The following is an 18,999-nucleotide window of genomic DNA, read 5'->3' on the forward strand; positions in this document are numbered from 1 at the left end:
TTTTGAGGTATATTGATGAAATTTGGTAGGCAGGCATATTTTGATGGGGGATTTGACATTTGTGGGAATCGACCGGCTCGGACCACTATAGCATATACCTCCCATACAATCGATTGTTCAATAAGGGGGTTTTCGCCATTTCTGCCCCATTTCTGCCTAATTTTAACAGCTAGCAACATCAAATTTTACCACAAGCTTACGTATTGGGCATAGATTGTTGTCTGAAAAAATCATCAAGATCGGACATATCTATAATATATATCCCATACAACCGACCATTCAGGTAAGAGGATTTTCATCATTTTTGTCGAAATCGATTTTTAGTCCGATCTTTTCAGACAACAATCTATGCCCAATACGTAAGCTTGTGGTAAAATTTGATGTTGCTAGCTGTTAAAATTAGGCAGAAATGGGGCAGAAATGGCGAAACCCCTCTTATTGAACAATAGATTGTATGGGAGGTATATGCTATAGTGGCCCGATCCGGTCGATTCCGACAAATGTAAATCTCGCATCAAAATATACATGCTTACCAAATTTCATCAATATACCTCAAAAATTGAGGGACTACTTTGCGTTCAAAAAACGGGCAAATGGACAGACGGACGGACGGACGGACGGGCGGACAGGCGGACATAGCTAAATCGACTTAGCTCATCCCCTGAACATTTTGGTATACTTATTGGTGGGTCAAACGGAAACATATACATACAAAGTTATTTGGAGCCTTGAAAATAAAAAAAAATCGATTTCGACCAAAACAAGTCCCAAAAACCAAAACAAAATTTATTTTTTTAAACTGTTAATGCCAACGTTTTTATCGCATAATGCTAAGTGGGTTAGGAACTATGAGACAAATTCGTTTTCATCGGCAACACTTTTGCATGTTTCTGAAGAAACCCATAAAAAAAAAAATGGCGAAAAAATAAAATTTTTCACCAAAACACTCCTCCAAACCCAAAAAATATTTTTTTTTTTTTTCAAAAAACTGTTATCGCCAAAGTTTTTAGCGGACAATTTTGAGTCGGACAGGGTGTACATGAAAATTTTAAAATAAAGTGAAAATTTTTAAGTAGGTCATGAAAAAAACCTTAAAAATCAAGGAAAAAGAGTCAAAAAACTCAAAATGATTTTTTTGGGTATGCTTAGTGGAACTTTTTTTCCTGAGCCCAAAACCTATCGAAAAATCGATGGCGCGATATGGGTTAACTTTCGTCCATGCAAATTAACCCAGCTTAATGTACATTAAGTTACACACATACACTTCTGAAGAACCTAAACTTAGCTTGGTATGTGTTTTTACTAGTTATAGAATATCGACACATTTCTCGCGTGTTACAATTTTGAGACATTTTTCTTTTGCTCACACATTACACACTACTGAAAATAGTTTTGCATTAATTTTTTATACTATGTAATATGTATGTAATGTGTCATACCTGCACGGCACGCAAAAATTCTGCTTAGGGTTGGTCGTGAGCTATGCGTGTCTACCGCAAAAAAATGCAATTAAAAAGAAAGTAAATGAGCTTTCAGAAAATGCTTCCTCGATGTAATGTTGTGGTTTACAATGCCCGACGGCAATGAGGAGGAATTGCTTAACTTCCAAATGGTCGCATACCGTGTTGAAGGAAGTGGTTGTACTAACGGTAATACATATCAATCTGCATACATACATAGATGCATACGTAAATATTTAATTTAAGTCTGGTAGGATGGGTTTAACGCTTTTTATCTGCTGACTGCAATAAGTTTTAGGTCTATTGATTGGTTTTTTTGTTATTATTAGATGTTTGGTAAGTATATCGGTTTTAAGAAGGGTATACAGTTTCAATATACCTAAATATAATTTAGTTTTTAGCTATGAATGCTACGTTGTGGGTATTTTGAAGCTTGTTTACTCAAGCAGTAGTAATACGACATTATATTCATCGAAAATATTTATGGATCTAGAATCCGATCACAATCTATATTGCCATGACAAAACATATATTGGTCGGTTATTTTAATACAACAAATTGATTGAAGTAGTAGCAGGTAAAAAGAGATATAGACTTGAAGTGATTAAGTGCAGCGTTTGCTGGTCCTCTATCAAAAGACATCAGTGCATTGAGAATTATTAAATAATATCTTTTCAGTGCTCCTCCGCCCGCATGGAAGAAATAAGCAAAATAATTGCGGAATATTTGACCAAAGTTTTCACCAACTTCCAGAATTTTTATAAATTTGAAACTTCGCACACGTATGAAGGACAGACGGCAATGCAATTATTTGATAGTGGGGTGACATGGACATGGTTGGGGTGAAAGGACCTAAATCCAATTGACTTTATGAACACTTCAAACTCCCATAAGTTTAATTAAAACTTTTCGCACGTATCAAGGATTGATGACAATGCAATAATTTGATGGTGGGGTGACATAAGCTCAAGGGCAATTCAATTGACTTTATGTCCACTTCATATGGCCATAAGTGTAATTGAAGCTTTGCATATGTATCAGTGATCGATTGCAATGCAGTAATTCAACGGTGGGGTGAGATAAAGTCAATGGACATAAAATCAGTTAATCCTATGTCCACTTCAAAGGGGTCATAAGGCCAATTTGAAAAAAGGCCACGACCATATTTTTAATGCAGTGAGACGAGCACAAAAGCAAAGAAGCTCCACAGCATTAACTTAATTTTAATTTGCAATAGTTTTTTTACTCGATTACCCATTGGAGTCAAATAAGAATATAGGAAACTCAGCACTGCGGATTTTTTTATTTCAAGTCATCGGTAGGCGCAAACATCAGTCAGTCAAGCAAATTACCAACGTCTGAACGTACTCAAGAACATGAAAATCTACAAACAAAATAAATCGAACTGAAAATTTAAAAATAAATAATAGTTTGAAAAAACTAAAAATCTACGCTTTTATAGCATACCGAACTAAAAATTAGAAAAATCATTTTTAATCACAAAAATTTTATGTAACACAAGTAGGAGGTGGAATAATTTACTTAAAATAAAATTACCTTTAATAAAATTTAAGAGTTTATTAGAATAATCGAGTTCATAGTAAAAAATGTGGTGTTCTTGATATATTAAATATTAGAATTATTCTATTAGCGTCTATTTGCAACTGATATGAAAATAAAGTGAAATTACGCTACGGCAAAGAAAGCATTTTTATCAAAATCCGCCTATGGAAAACGGTCCCTTGGTGTGACGAATTGGCACCAGTTTACCCAGAACAGAAGCGACTGGCGCGCTTTATTAGACGGAGAAAACCGTTTAAACGATTAAGCGCTAATTACCTGTTTGCCTTTAAACTCCACTTCTTTCCGCGTACGGGTCGGTCCATCGAGTCACGACAGGCACAACACCGCCCTCCATTAACACCTTCTAAGGTAGGGGTGTCAATGGGGGAAACTCTACTAAAGTGTGTCCACGTAGTTTATATTAGTTCACCGATTTGCCTGCGCCCGCCTGTACCGCAGACGTGTACCCCTGGAAAAGCAACCAGCCGCTGTAAAGGAAAATCAAAGGGTTCCCGAAACTCCTACCTCATTACCGACACTCATATCCATCTGACTCCATCCCGTGTACGCGTTCTGTGACCTTCCGTAGCTGGTTATCCTGCTGTCCGATAGGTGCTACTCGTGTCATACCATCGCCCATATGTTGGTATCACGGCGCGCTCCGTCACCTATTGAGCACCGCTGTCATAACGTCGCCCGCTGTTGTCAGCATAATGCACTCCGTTGCTACGGGACCGTTCTCCCCGCTGTGGCTGTGCTGATTCGTCTGGTGCTAGGATCTCAATCCGACTGCTACTCTACCGCCGATCGGCCATGCAGCATTTCAATCAACCTCTCCGCTGTCACAACTGTTGGACTACTGTCGATAATATTACCGTAGGAATAATCTTACAAACCGTACCCTCTAAACTACTCCGTCAGCAGCATACCGCTGAACTGCGCAGCCTCGCCACCCTTTTGACACCTTACACAGCTGTGTGTATGTGTGTATAAGTACTTAGCGTATAAATAGTGTTTTTTATAAAGCAGGTGTTTGTGGGACTCTACTCGACACTGGATTGACTGAATGCTTCCTTAATCTTCACCAAAACTGCCCTTATAATAGTCAAAGCTTCCACAAATCCATTTGTAGTTCAAAACTCACTTCTGAGGATTAACTTATATGGAACACGTTCTTGCGTCAATGCGAAGCAAAGCGTTTAAGTGTAACAGGGAAAAAACGCTGCAAAAGCATTTATGTGTGGGCTGACATCAATGCGGGCTTCGTACACTACAAGGATAGTTAATGATATTCCCGACCTGTCGTGTTGACCAATTTTTTCTTTAGGTCAAACGTTTCTACATTATTGACCGACGACAGGAACTTTACCAACGAACGGCGGGACACCGATTTATCCAAATTAATAAGTTTTCTTATTAAGTATTGTTATATTTCTCTGAACACAATTTTTATTGAATACGCTTTATATATTACTGATTTAGGAGATGGAAATGGACAATTTTTCTAAAAGCAAATGAGCTGTGGCATTGAAATCGACAAAAAAAAAATACTATAGAAGCGAACAGAAAAAACGCAATGACAAGTTCTATAAAATTTCGTCAATTAAATTTATCTTTTATTTTATTTTTGTTGGTCTGAAGTCCATGAATTTGCGAATCAATCTCAAACACTTTTTCAAAAGGAAGATGAAAATTTTACGAAAATTTTGAACTTTTTTGGTGCTCTCTGAAATTTTCGAGGCCAGACAATTATCGTCTCTCAAAATTTATCGTTTTTTTACAATTTTTGAAGGATATTGCTTTCGTACATACATACATAGGCTTGAAACAACATCTCTTATACAAGAAGCATATAAGAGAGGGCTTGGAGTAATATATAATATTGCTGCAAACAATGGATATAAATAAGCACTAGTAGATAAACTCAGAAGGAATCATGGAGAACCAAAACGAAATAATGGAAGGGAAAATACTAGGAGTTGGACCAACACAGGATCTGTTCAGCAGCCATGGCGTATTCAAACATACCTGCGGATGCCAACGCAGTTACATAGGACCAACAGGGCGGCAAATAAGAATGAGGTTGAGAGAACTCATTAGAGATTACAACAAAAGTACACAAAATACAAACATCATACTAGAGTCAAACTTCGCAAATTACATGGTCGAAAACGAATGTTCCCCAGCAAACACCAATAAAACAGTCAAAGTTTTTCATATGCAAACAAAAAGCCTATGTATGAAAGTACTCGAAAACAAACAGAAAACATTCGACAATAGAATAATAAAAGAACAAACAAACAAAATAGTTGAACCTTTAAAACTTATTTACAAGAAACAAAGTAATGACACAGGTACAACAGTCAAACACACAGCAACGAACAAACACAAAACAATCAACGTACCTAAGCAACAAACACACAAAGAAGGTCAAACGACTAGAATTACTGACTTCTATCTGCGTAAGTCAGCCACACAAATGGAGCAGTTGAAACTAATCTAATTTCTGAATGAACACACAGTACATACGAGTACACATACAAAAACATAGATTTTGATAATACCTGCTGACTTATCTATGAACTATAAATACAAGATAAATGACAACAACAGATCAAGGCGAAAATTTGACGGGAAATTGTTCCAATATACAAGACACACATAAGGTGTTTGAAAACTTTTTGTTTATATGGAAGAAAATCTAAGACACCCTTCGAAAAAAATACTAATAAATTGTACTTTGTAAGACTTCAAGCTGTATGCTGAAAAAAAAAATGCAGAAAGATCCAAATAAATAGTTCAAAATTCTTATACAATTTTATCGAATTTTTTCGAAAACGTTTTTGAAATTTTTTAACTAATTTTCAGTTACAAAATTCATAAATTTTTGTTTTTTAAATATAGAAAATAAAAATAAAATAATTTAATTAAGTCCGAAATTTGACTAAAATATCATCAAATCATATCAAATATATCATATCCGGCTACACACGTAATTAAGCTGCCTTACTTCTTTTATACAAATTCACATTATAGTTTTACTTTTTATTGTATTTTTTAATATAATTTTGTTTCGAAAACAAATAAAAATGACTTACTTTTCAATTAATTAAGTATTTTCCTCGCGCAGACTACAAACAAATTCATTAAAATTTTTTATTTATGTCCAGTCCTTCACTAAATTCCAAATTTTATCTAATTTTTTGATTATTCAAATTTTGGTTTCTTTAATTTTCAAATTTCTTTTTTTTTACACTTGAAAACTTTAATTTTTTTAATTTTAAGTTTTTTTTTTTTTTTGATTTCACATTTTTGAAAGGAAAATTTTTTTTCTAATTTTTTAGCTTTTCTATCTGCCACAGCTTCCTTCTTCGTTTAGTTTTATTTTCATATATTTCTCTAGGTCACTTAAATTTCATTAACAGCACAAATAATTTTTGTGATACAATTTACAGCACAAAAGCACTACTGCATTCACCCAATCAGGTATATTATTGTGGCATGCAATTTGTCGTCAGAAAAATAAATAAATTATTTATCTCTCAACTCGTGCTTGCGGGCATAAAATTTTTCACTTAAAACCAAAAATTTACAACACATCCATCACACTTGCCTTTACTGAGTACACAAATTTATTGCACTCTTGCATTCATACACACACATGTACATTGTATTATACATTTTGCGCCATTTTCAAAGGCCCAACTTTTTTAGATAACTGAAGATCTCACTGTGACATCGACGCACCAGTCACGCAAAACCGACAAATAAAATAAAATTCATCACTGCATTTGCCAGTTGAAATCACTGGTGGAATGCATTATGTATCTCTCACTATCAAATCCTCATACAATCTTTTTCTTTTCTTCTCTTCTTCTTTTCTTAAATATGTATGCGCACAAATGTCACTGCGATATTAGAAATCCAAACCGTACGGGATGAAAGCTTAACGTCGACTGAATCGCCTGAATTGCGTCCCAAGCCGCAACGTGCAAACCAAAGGCAAACAACAAAGAATAGTCAAGCCAACGAACAAATGTGATGATGATGATGGCGTTGATGATTATGATCAGGATTCAGTAGGTGCTAATATATACGTTCATACCACATACACTTTGGGGTGGCCTACAAGTCTGCTCAAAATAACTTATTGTTGCTGTTGTTGTTCTTGTATTATGCTTTGTTGCTATTAACATTGCTTACTGGCATCCTTAATTTCGTAGGTGTACCAATATTCCCACACACACGCACACAAAAACTTTATTGCATATTTTTGTTGTTGTTGGCCACGTTATCGCTGTATTCGCGTTTTATCGCCTTCTACGCCATAAGATATGCTACGAATTGTGGCATACACACACACACGAGCACACCTACATTTTAACAACCATCTTCATATGTGAAAACGAATCAACAGGATGCTCGTATTTTGTAAATATGCCGATAAAAGGTATAACATATTTTCTGTTATGATTGCTCTTATCATCCCATGCAATGCTCTGTTTATATGTTATTGCTGTTGTTATTTTTATTGTAAGTAATACATACTTATGCTTATCACAACAGTTGTGGTTTAGCTTGAAAATTGATATTGCCTATTGGTCGGATACGAAAGCAGGCTCTCTCGCATTTAATGCTTATCATTTTTTGGGGCAGCAAAGCTTTTCACCATACTTCCGAACGCAATGGCTCATACACTCTAACTCTCTCTCTCTCTACTTTCTCTTTGCTAAATAATACTTATTCTCTGTTTTGTATGCTCTACTTTTTACTTGTCATATGTAGCATGCCACCTGTTGATTTGGTTAGATTTGGTAAACATTTGTTTTATTATGGCGGCGTCGAAAGTCACTCCTCCAACCTAAAAGCTCAGCCCCAATAATGTATGTGTTTAAACAATGTTTTTGATGAGTAAACATCTTTGCTCACAGCATGGAATCTAAAATATAAACGTTATTTATATCCATTTTTGGTCGACGAGCTATTGATTTGTTTTGATGTGTTATCGACGAGGTTTAGAAGAGATAGTGATCTGTTGTAAAATTGCTATCGATAACAATAGCTGTCGATTAGTTATCGATTATTTTTCGACGAGTTATAGTTTAGTTATCGAAGAGTTGTCGATTTTTTATCGAAAAGTTACCGATTTTTTACCGGATAGCTACCAATTCGTAATTTTCCTGGTATCAAAAAGTTGTCAAAAAGTTTTCGATTTATTAGCGAAAAGTTACCAATTTATTATAACAAGCGATATGTTCTTAAAATGTGCTCAATTGATTATGAATAATTTATCGACTAATAATCGAAAAGCTTTCGATTAATTTTCGAAAACGTATCGCTTATACCACATGAGAGGTCAGTGCTTTGTTAGCTGCTTTCCGAGTAAACCACAGTACTATAGAAATCCTGGATAAGACCCCATCAAGAGCCTCCTTAATCGCTGTAACCTCTCTTTAGAGGACTTTACAGTGAAAGGAAGGCTTAATCTTACATCAAGCTGCTGCCAAAAACTCTCCGACAAACGTTCCTTGCCAACTTCGACTCCTCCGTGAAGTAGTTAAATTTGCTAACTTCAGATGAGTACTTCTCCCCAGTACGTTCCGCTAACAAGCAATATTAGGGTAAAAACCGGACCATCTCACGACCGCATTGAAAATTGTAGACCATAACTCCCCCCTTTAGATCCGCTCGCCAGAGCCTCGGCTGCTAAAGAAACAGAATTCATCACGGGCTAGTGAGGTCGGCAAGGGGTTTGAGAAGCTATAGATTGCGCTGGCAACCCTATGAGGGAGTAAATCTACACAACTCCTCGAATCATTTGGGTATTTTGGTCACCCCTTATGACAGGCATACCTGCTGCAGGTAAATTCTATGCCCCCCGACGCGCTGAGCCTAATCGGCTTGACTAACAAAAAGCCAGGATATTGCCCTTGGGGAGAGTTGCACTGATAAACTCCCAATAGCAGTAAAATGGCAAAGAAGACCGTCATTTCCCTATGTTGTTGTTGCTGTAGCGATAAGGACACACCCCGAAGGCCTTGAGGGGTGTTATCGTTATTGATGGTCCTTTGTCGGATGCAGATCCGGTACGTTCCGGTACCAACCTTCTAGGCCTAACCGCCCTCCCACCCCCTAGATCCATGAGGAGTTCGGGGTCGCCAGAGCCTCGGCTGTCAATGAAACAGGATTCGCCAGGGATAGATGAGGTTGACAATTGGGTTGGAGAAGCCATATATTGCGCTGGCTACCTCTTGAAAGGGTTGCGCTACACAACCCCTTGAATCTATTTTGCCTCTTACGACAGGCATACCTACCGCGGGTATATTCTAACCCCTACCCTGCTGGGATAGTCATTGCCGTATCCTCCACATTAGTCTACACGTGAGTTTCCTGTCCAAAATTTTCGCTATATACTTATCCCTATCTGAAAGCAGCAACAGCCCTTCATACGGGAAGTCCTGAGAGCGGAAATCTTATATCTCTTGGTAAAAAAGCAAGCCTCCGTATCCAGTTAGCTGGAATAACGAATGTAACCTTAGAGGAATTATATCCCGCATGTACATATCATTTAGGCGCTCCAGCATTCGAAGAAAAACTACGAGATGCTGATTAATCTGAAGCACTCATGCTATAAATAAGAGCTCCTACCGGCTGGATTTAAGGTTACCGACTGGATTTAAGGCTACTTCTACCATGCTGAAAGACGAAATATAGCTCCAGCAGAAAATATCCTTAGCTCTGGACTTTCATTATCTGGCATTATCAATGCCCAGATTCATGTTTCAAAACTTCTGAAAATCTTCTTTATCATTTGTTTTATATATGTAAATATTCAAAGCATTGCACCGATTCCAGACCTAGAGTGCCGTAATCCTTTTTTTTTTCTATTAAAAACTCATATACTAGGAGCTCTGAAGTCGTCAAGAGATTCCGTCTGCCAAGATGGCTTGCAGGCTTCGCTTATCAATCCAGATAGAGAGAAAATGGATTCAGAACTTGTCGGCGGGATGTACGGCTCTCTTCTCCTCCACACTGAGCACGCTATATTCTTGTGTTTGGTATACTACCTCGAACCTAGCCTTTGTTCAAGTCTTCCCAACCAGATATTACCAATCTGCAAATGCCAGCCCACCGCTCGTCAGTAGACATAACTAACCTAAAACCATAGAAACATATCGAAAGTTCAAAATATGATCGCTGCCTTGGTATATCGATAACGACGGTCTTTCACAGTGTCTTGCGTTTAAGATCCATTTACGTATCTATTCTCTTTACAGCTAGTAATTATACTCAGCTGAGCAGAGCTCACAGAGTATATTAACTTTGTTCGCATAACGTTAATCCGTAACGGCATAAACTAATCGAGATAGATATAGACTTCTATATATCAAAATGATCAGGGTGAAAAAAGAAATTCATTTAGCCATGTCCGTCCGTCCGTCTGTCCGTCCGTCTGTAAACACGATAACTTGAATAAATTTTGAAGATCTTGATGAAATTTGGTGTGTAGGTTCCTGGGCGCTCATCTCAGATAGCCATTTAAAATGAGCGAAATCGGACTACAACCACGCCAACTTTTTCGATATCGAATATTTCGAAAAACCGATAAAGTGCGACAATTCATTACCAAAAATGGATACAGCGATGAAACTTGGTAGGTGCGTTGACCTTATGACGCAAAATAGAAAATTAGACAAATTTTGGACAATGGGCGTGGCACCGCCCACTTTTAAAAGAAGGTAATTTAAAAGTTTTGCAAGCTGTAATTTGGCATTCGTTGAAGATATCATGATGAAATTTGGTAGGCACGTTATACTGTTTTCACACAGAAACATAATGATCTCATTTCACCTTCTAATGAAATCGTAAATTTTTTGCTTTCACACAGAAGTAACTGCTCGATTAGTATGAAGGATGAAATGTCAAGCGAATAAAATGGCAATGCTATATGGCAGACAATCATGGCGGAACGATACAAGGTGGCAGCATGGTGACATACCTACATACATAGATAAGAATTCCATGTACTTTGTTTTTGTAAACTCGACGGACAAATGTCAAAATCGTACTGCGCCGTAAGTTGATGTATCAAATCAAATAAAAAAGGTTATAATCAGCTGTTCGATACGGCCACCTTGTATCGTTCCGCCATGCAGACAATGACATTTACTTTGACAAATGACATTTTTAAGCACTGAGCACACCAAAAACTAAGAAACTGAACCCTCCCAACAGAGTTGCATTGTGCTTTTGACTTCATTAGGCATTCGATTAGCTACTAATGAAACAATTATAGATTCGAATTTTGTAGGGAAGATTGAGCTCAATAAGCGTCTTAATGTAGAAAACTGCTTTTATTATTCAATAAGCCGTCTGTGTAAAAACAGTATTACTCTTATTACTATATGTGTGCTAAATAAAAATTAGCGAAATCGGATGACGAACACGCCCAATTTAAAAAAAAAAAAATTTTTTAAGTCCAATGTCCAATTTTAACAAAAAACTTAATATTTTTACAGTATAAAAGTAAATTATATCAACATTCGACTCCAGTAATGATATGGTGAAACAAAATACAAAGATAAAAGAAAATTTCAAAATGGGCGTAACTCCGCCCTTTTTCATTTAATTCGTCTAGAATACTTTTAATGCCATAAGTCGAACAAAAATTTACCTATCCTTGTGAAATTTGGTAGAGACATAGAAACTATGACAATAACTGTTTTCTGTGAAAATGGGCGAAATCGGTTAAGGCCACGCCCAGTTTTTATACACAGTCGACCGTCTGTCCTTCCGCTCGGCCGCTAACACGATAACTTGCGCAAAAAACGATATATCTTAACTAAACTTAATTCACGTACTTATCTGAAGTCACTTTATCTTTGCATAAAATATGGCCGACATCCGACTATGACCACGCCCACTTTTCCGATATCGAAAATTACGAAAAATGAAAAAAATGCCATAATTCTGTACCAAATAAGAAAAAATAGATGAAACATGGTAATTGGATTTGTTTATTGACGGAAAATATAACTTTAGAAAAAACTTTGTAAAAGTAGAAGAAAATGAAAAAGTTCTGCAGGGCGAAATCAAAAGCCCTTGGAATCTTGGCAGGAATACTCTTCGTAGTATGACATATATAAATAAATTAGCGGTACCCGACAGAAGATGTTGTGGGTCACCCTGGCCTACATTTTGGTCGATATCTCGCAAACGCCTTCACATATACAACTAAGGGCTACTCCCTTTTAATACCCATATCGTACAAACACATTCTAGAGTCACCCCTGGTCCACCCTTACTGTGATATCTCGAAAAGGCTACCACTTATAGAACTAAGGCCCACTACGTTTTAAATAATCATTGGCACCTTTCATTTGATACACATGTCATACAAACACATTCCAGGGTTACCCTAGGTTCATTTTGCTAAATGGTGATTTTCCCTTATTTTGTCTCCAAAGCTCTCAGCTGAGTATGTAATGTTCGGTTACACCCGAACTTAGCCTTCCTTACTTGTTTTTTTTAGTTTAGTGAGGCGGTTTTCACTGCTACCACTTCAATTTCAACTTTTACTATACACATGTCTGCTTGCGTAAACTTTAAAAATAATATAAAGGAAATACCTGTGTTACATACAAATACCGTAAACACATACATACCTGTAGAAGACACAGCAAGTTTAGATTTATTAGACAAGCATTCTCTTTCAGAACATTGCAACTTTCTATTACTTAGTCCCTATAAAGTGCAGTTACAAGTAAAAGTAAGAACTCGTATACATACGCTTGTACATACATTTTATGAAGTTACTTTTATATTACATAGAAAAATGATATGACGACTGCACAGAAAGTTCTGAGAAAGTGTTCAACGAGCATGGCATTCGAGTGCCTACTCGTAAATTCATTCATGTTTACTTACGTGTATCCACAAAATGCAGCAGTACTGAGTGCATGTTTCAATACGTATGTAAGCATCTAAGGATGTACATTAGGCTGATGGCAAAAAATATATGTGCTTATGTCTCAAAAAAAAAAATACAAAAACTACTAAGAAACTGAAGAAATGCATTGTTTATCTTTAACAGCTGTTTCTCGCAATTTTTTTTTGAGTCATAAGCCACCTTTTCATAGGCCGGGTCACATATGCTTTTTTGGCACTGGTGGTCGAACCCAAAACCCATTTAAATACAGCAAAAGCTCTAAAGTTAACGTAAATAACTGATGCACATTTATACAATATATATGGATTACACCTCTCCGTATTTTGTCCAGTTTTGCAGTGAAAGTGTTAATTACAGTTGAGCTTGAGCTCAGTTTACTTTGCCCACATCTCTGTCTTTTTCGTTTTATTTCACCTTGTGATTCCCACCATGCTCCACTAGCACGCAAAAAGCAAAAGATTGCATTCCAATAAAATGAAAATTACATTAAAGGTATGCAGGTTTACTGTCACTCACTGAAGTGAATCAATGCTCTTATAAGATGGGAATTTTGGTTCACACGAGTAAAAATTTGGCATTGAGCGTTGTACATAATTTAACCCTAAATCTCAATTTTCTAATGCCTCAACTAATCAGCGAAAAAGACAATGTAAAAAATTAAAAATGGAATTGGAGAGACAGCCCGTGTTTCGCATTTTCTGAACATCGCTCTTTTGATCTTGGTGTGCGTTATATTCTTAACTTCATCAAATACCCTGGCTGGTTATAACATACATCTGTCAATTGTTTTAGAAGACATTTATGTGATCAAATGGCTTTTGAATACTTTTTTGTTATTCTTTAAGACCACATAACCTAGTCTTTCTAACTAAATTCATTTGTCTTGCAGATGCCGTTGTGAGTTGCAAAAACATGTAGTTCCCGTTCACCTAATTTGTAGGAAAAAATAAAAGAAAAGAGCCCGATGTAAATTTTGAAGAGAATATCATATTTTTTGGGCCCATGTAAAGTCAATATGTGCATATATGTGTATGTAATAATTTTATACCAGTTTTAAGTTGCTTAGATTTGAGTTATTCATATGAGTTTCTCACCATTTTAAGTATACTCTGGCATTTTCTAGTTTTAGTGATGCTCTTAAGCGGAATTTTAGACAGGTGTTCACACACATCTATCTATGTATATATATCTATGTAGTTGAGTGAGTATTACAGCATCCTTAAATTGTTTGCTGACATTGTTGGAAGTTTTATGCTTAACACGTTCTGAAGGTTAACATACGACAATAGATATCGTGTGGGTAAAGTTTTTGCTATTACAGAATATAAATGAGATTTCTTGTTTAAGTAAAATTGTTTGAATAATCGTTTTTTTATGTGTGATTATATTAACATTTCGTTGATGAGATTTTTTACATATCGTGTATTTTATACATTAAAAATTTTAGCATAGATTTTAGAATAGCAGTTTTGTTATTTTTTATGGGAGGAAGTAGCTTTAGATGGAAATTTATATGACTGCAACACCTTAGAGTTACGTTTGTATATTAAACTGAATTTAATGTATAATCTATATGGACTCAAAATCGTTGGAGTTCCTGAAGAGAGTGCGTGATGTACTTTTGAACGAAAAATATGGTCAGGAAAAATAAGACCAGAGAAGAATGAATGGGGGAAAGAAAAAGAACGGTATAGTAACAATGATGTGGAGTGTAAGAAAAAGCGCGGCAAAGAAACGAAAGGAAATGGAGAAGAAGTCAAGGCCGAAGCCGGTTTGGTTTAGGCGTGCTTTTGACGGGCTTTTGATTTTCTATCGAAGTGCTATAAAATTGTTTTCGATAGCAAGGTTAGCAATAATTTACTGATTTCTAATCGACGATTTAGTGAAAACGATTGGCAATTATAGATTGACCTTCGAAAAGCTATCAATTTTTTATCGAAAAGTGATTTATATATTAATTGAAACTAATCGTAAAATTATCTATCAATCTTGCCAATAAATGCTACTTTGGACTAGGTAGGCAATTGAAAAGTAAAGTCCTCTCTCGGCGAACGAAAATCATACTCTACAAGTCACTTATCGTACCCGTCCTGCTATATGGGGCAGAAGCATGGACCATGACAACAGCGGATGAAGCGGCTTTGGGAGTGTTCGAGAGAAAAGTTCTTCGAAAGATTTATGAACCTCTACGCGTTGGCGATGGCGAGTACCGAAGAAGATTTAATGATGAGCTGTACGAGCTATACGCAGACATCAACATAGTCCAGCGAATTAAAACGCAGCGGCTGCGCTGGCTAGGCCATGTTATGCGAATAAAAGATGATGCTCCGGCCAAGAAAGAGTTTCTATCGGAACCCGCCTATGGAAGCAGAGGTAGAGGGCGGCCCCCACTTGGTTGGAAGGACCAGGCGGAAAACGATTTAAACTCCCTTGGTGTGACCAATTGGCGCCAGTTGGCGGAGCGACTGGCGCGCCTTGTTGGACGGCCATAACCGTTTAGACGGTTAAGCGCCAATTAAGTAAGTAAGTAAGTATAGTTTTATTATTAAAAAACTATCGGTTTGTTGTCGAAAAGTTATCGACTTATTTTTTAAAATTTATGGATTATTTATAGAAATATGTTCGATACTCTATTAAAAAATCAACGATTTGCTACCGGGCTACCGGCTTGTTACCTACTGCTACCTAAAAGTTTTTGATTTGTAACCGAAAAGTTATCGAACAATTATCGATTTGTCATCGAAATTATATCGATTTGTTAACGAGCAGTTATCGATATATTATCAAAAATTAATCTATTTGATATCGAAGTTTTGTCGATTTTGTATCGGAGTGTTACGAATTTGTTTACGGTGTGTTATATATTTGTTTTTGACGACTAATCGGTTTGTTATGAAATAGATGTCGATATTATTTCACAATAAAATTGATATATTGTAATCCGGCGATAAAAAACAAATTAATAATTTGTATTCTTATTATTTACTATATACTTATATTTTGTAAATACAAAATTACGTTAGGTATTGTCATACAATTTTTAAAAATTTCAATAAAATGTTTAAAAATAAATACTTATGTATAAACTTAAATTTTTTCACCAATCTTTACAGTCTGTGATTAAGTGTAATTACATAAGGGGAACTCTTTTAACCTTATAAAGCGTGTAAACTTATAAATTTATCTAGCGCGTAAATGAACTGTCAAATTTTGCATGAAAAATCATTTACACAATTTTTATAAATTTACGCGCACATTTTATAGTGTAAACGCGGTAAACTCAAAGGAATGCAACTTGCGGATATTACAGCAGGCATTTTCATCAACAATCTTCAAACATCAGCAAGTCATTTACAGGAATGTCTTCATAAAGACGTTTTAGTTTTGGTTTTTGACTTGATCTTTTCATTTTATAATTTGTATAATAATCACAATTTTTCTTGACAATAATACAACTGATCGACAATTTATCAAGAACATTACTAGGTGCGTTCATATAACATTGTATGTAAACGGATATAATTTTACACCTTATAAATTTATATGCTTTAATGGGTCCGCTTATTATGACAAATTCTCAAGTTACATTATTACGCACCCATGCTATATGCTTCGCTAAATCACAATATATAACAAATTGACTGAGATCGCATTGACCTTTATCTGTTAAACCAGCCGAAACGATACCTCGTAACATCCACAATCCATTGCGATTAACCATTAAGCCACCACCAGAGTCTCCCATACATGGACCAGTGCCATCACGATTGCCAGCGCAGAGAGTACGTGGTGTTGTGAGCTTGCTGTAGACTTCTGAAGAGCGCAAACACTCATTATCGCTCACAATGGCGGTATCTACCATTTTAGGTAGCGCAGTTACTTCACGACCCTCCTCATCTGCACCCCAACCGGCGACAAAGGCGGTACGACTGACAATTAAAGAGTTGTCCGATGATTCGCTCCATAAACAAATGGGACGTATAAATTCACTGAAGCTGAAAAGAGATGGAAAATATTAATTTCGTTCACTTCAGTGTAGATGTACGGCAGCGAGCAGAAAAATAACAGTGCATCTATTTTAAAATTGCGCCATTTAAATTCTTCGGTTTTATTTTCGATATTTAAAACAAAAAACACTTCTATAACTTGTTTAACTAAAACTATTCAAAGTAATCTCAAAAATATTTTCAAACAAATTTAAAAAATTTTTTTCGAAAATTTTGAACTTTTTTCTTAAAGTTTTATGAATTTTTTGGGTATGCAATTTTGTAGCCATATCAATTTATTCGAATAGAGTACAAGTTGCAAAGAGGATAAATCAACAAGAGACATCACTTAACATGTTTGCTTCGAACCCAAACTACTCGCTGATTAAGATTGGGGTTACTGACATTTCTTTTTAAGGCTGTCCGCAAAAATACGGCGAAAACCACAGTTGCCACTTCGGGATCTGTTTGGTGCGCTGGTACCTTTTTAATTTTGGTGCTTTTTAAGCAAGTAGCCACGATTTTGATATTTTTGTCTTTTTCACTACTGCACAGATTCAAAAATCGTTCAATCATTTAATTGTAGCAGAACAAAGGCTATTCCGGCACATAAAGGAGTAATGTCGGATTTTCCAAAAACAAATTTTGTATATATGTACATATGTAGCTGATGAAACAACGGACTTATCAGAACGAGAGGTCTAGTTTTGGTGGTTAGATGTTTCGATCGATTAACAAACAAATTTCGTTATAGATTTTAGTCACAAGTTGAGCCTAATAAAAGTGATACAACACTTAATTAAAAATTTATTTCAAAATCACGTGTGCCTCTTGGTAATTTTATAAAGCTTGCCATTGATGGAGCCAATAAGATGGCCAGAGAAAAAAATTAATTGAAAACAAAATTTTACATTTAGTGTATTCAAGCGAATAGACTTGAACTAGGTAGCCTGTCGCTCTGAAAAATGGCTGAGTTTGTACCCCTTTTCTTATTCTGTAAGAAATATTGCAACGATTTTGTTATGCCACAATTTGTATGCTGACACGACTTTGTTATAAGAAATTCTCATTAATTCTCATACATGAGATGATGAATAGCACTGTGATATTGAAATATTTTGGGTCTTATTTATGTATATGGGCAAGTTGCCTTTTACTTTTAGCTTTTATTCTTAGTGGCGGCCACCGTGGTGTGATGGTAGCGTGCTCCGCCTATCACACCGAAGTCCTGGGTTCACGCCCCGGACAAAGCTACATCAAAATTGTAGAAATAAGGTTTTTCAATTAGAAGAAATTTTTTTTAAGCGGGGTCGCCCCTCGGCAGTGTTTGGGGCAAGCACTCCGAGTGTATTTCTGCCATGAAAAGCTCTCAGTGAAAACTCACCTGCCTTGCAGATGCCGTTCGGAGTCGGCATAAGAATAGTAGGTCAAGTCTCGCCAATTTGTAGGAAAAATTAAAAAGGAGCACGACGCAAATTGGAAGAGAAGCTCGGCCTAAAATGTCTTCGGAGGTTATCGCGCCCTACATTTATTTTTATTTATTCTTAGCTTTAAAAAATTTGACTTCACTTCTTTTAGCTTTTATTTTTTGTCTATATAGCCTTTTTTCTGCAAAGAAGTTCTGGCAACACTGCTTTTGTATTTTGACATGCGGCGAAAATTAAAACAAAAAGTGGGAAGCAACTGTCAGTAACCCCAATCTTTTGTGGCGAGTGTTTGATATCAAACATACGAACTGACGCCTCTTGTTATGTATGCTCCATGGTTCAATTATGTACAGGTTAGCTCATCTCATCAGCTGATTTTATTTATGTCATTGCATGGTCGAAGGGATTGTCAAAAGGAGATGGCAAACTCAAAATGAAACCAACACATTGGCAACATTTTACTTACACATACAAAAACTCCTAAGTTTTATGGTTCCATTCCATACCATTCGCACCAACACCAATACACAGATTTTGACAATTTGAACAAACATATTTTGTTGCTTTACAGATGAGCCAACCTGTATATAGTTGAACCATGGTATGCTCTTTGC

General features: G+C 36.1%; 2 protein-coding genes across 3 annotated transcripts in view; both read right to left on the reverse strand.

Annotated features, from left to right (window-relative positions):
- Positions 1-7,014, reverse strand: part of Dop1R1 (Dopamine 1-like receptor 1) — a 363,402-nt gene extending 356,388 nt beyond the window's left edge. For both annotated transcript variants that reach the window (XM_067769834.1, XM_067769827.1), the window contains exon 1: positions 6,122-7,014. The gene's annotated coding sequence lies outside the window, so the exon portion shown is untranslated. The remainder of the gene's footprint in view (positions 1-6,121) is intronic.
- An 8,486-nt stretch (positions 7,015-15,500) lies between these two features.
- The window catches only part of LOC137237227 (serine protease gd-like), a 34,070-nt gene continuing 30,571 nt past the window's right edge, over positions 15,501-18,999 (reverse strand). Inside the window, exon 5 of the mRNA XM_067760624.1 lies at positions 15,501-16,967. Within this exon, the coding sequence (XP_067616725.1) occupies positions 16,550-16,967 (418 nt within the window). The 3' untranslated portion in view covers positions 15,501-16,549. The remainder of the gene's footprint in view (positions 16,968-18,999) is intronic.

This window comes from Eurosta solidaginis, chromosome 1 (assembly GCF_040869045.1).
Source record: "Eurosta solidaginis isolate ZX-2024a chromosome 1, ASM4086904v1, whole genome shotgun sequence".
Classification (NCBI taxonomy): domain Eukaryota; kingdom Metazoa; phylum Arthropoda; class Insecta; order Diptera; family Tephritidae; genus Eurosta; species Eurosta solidaginis.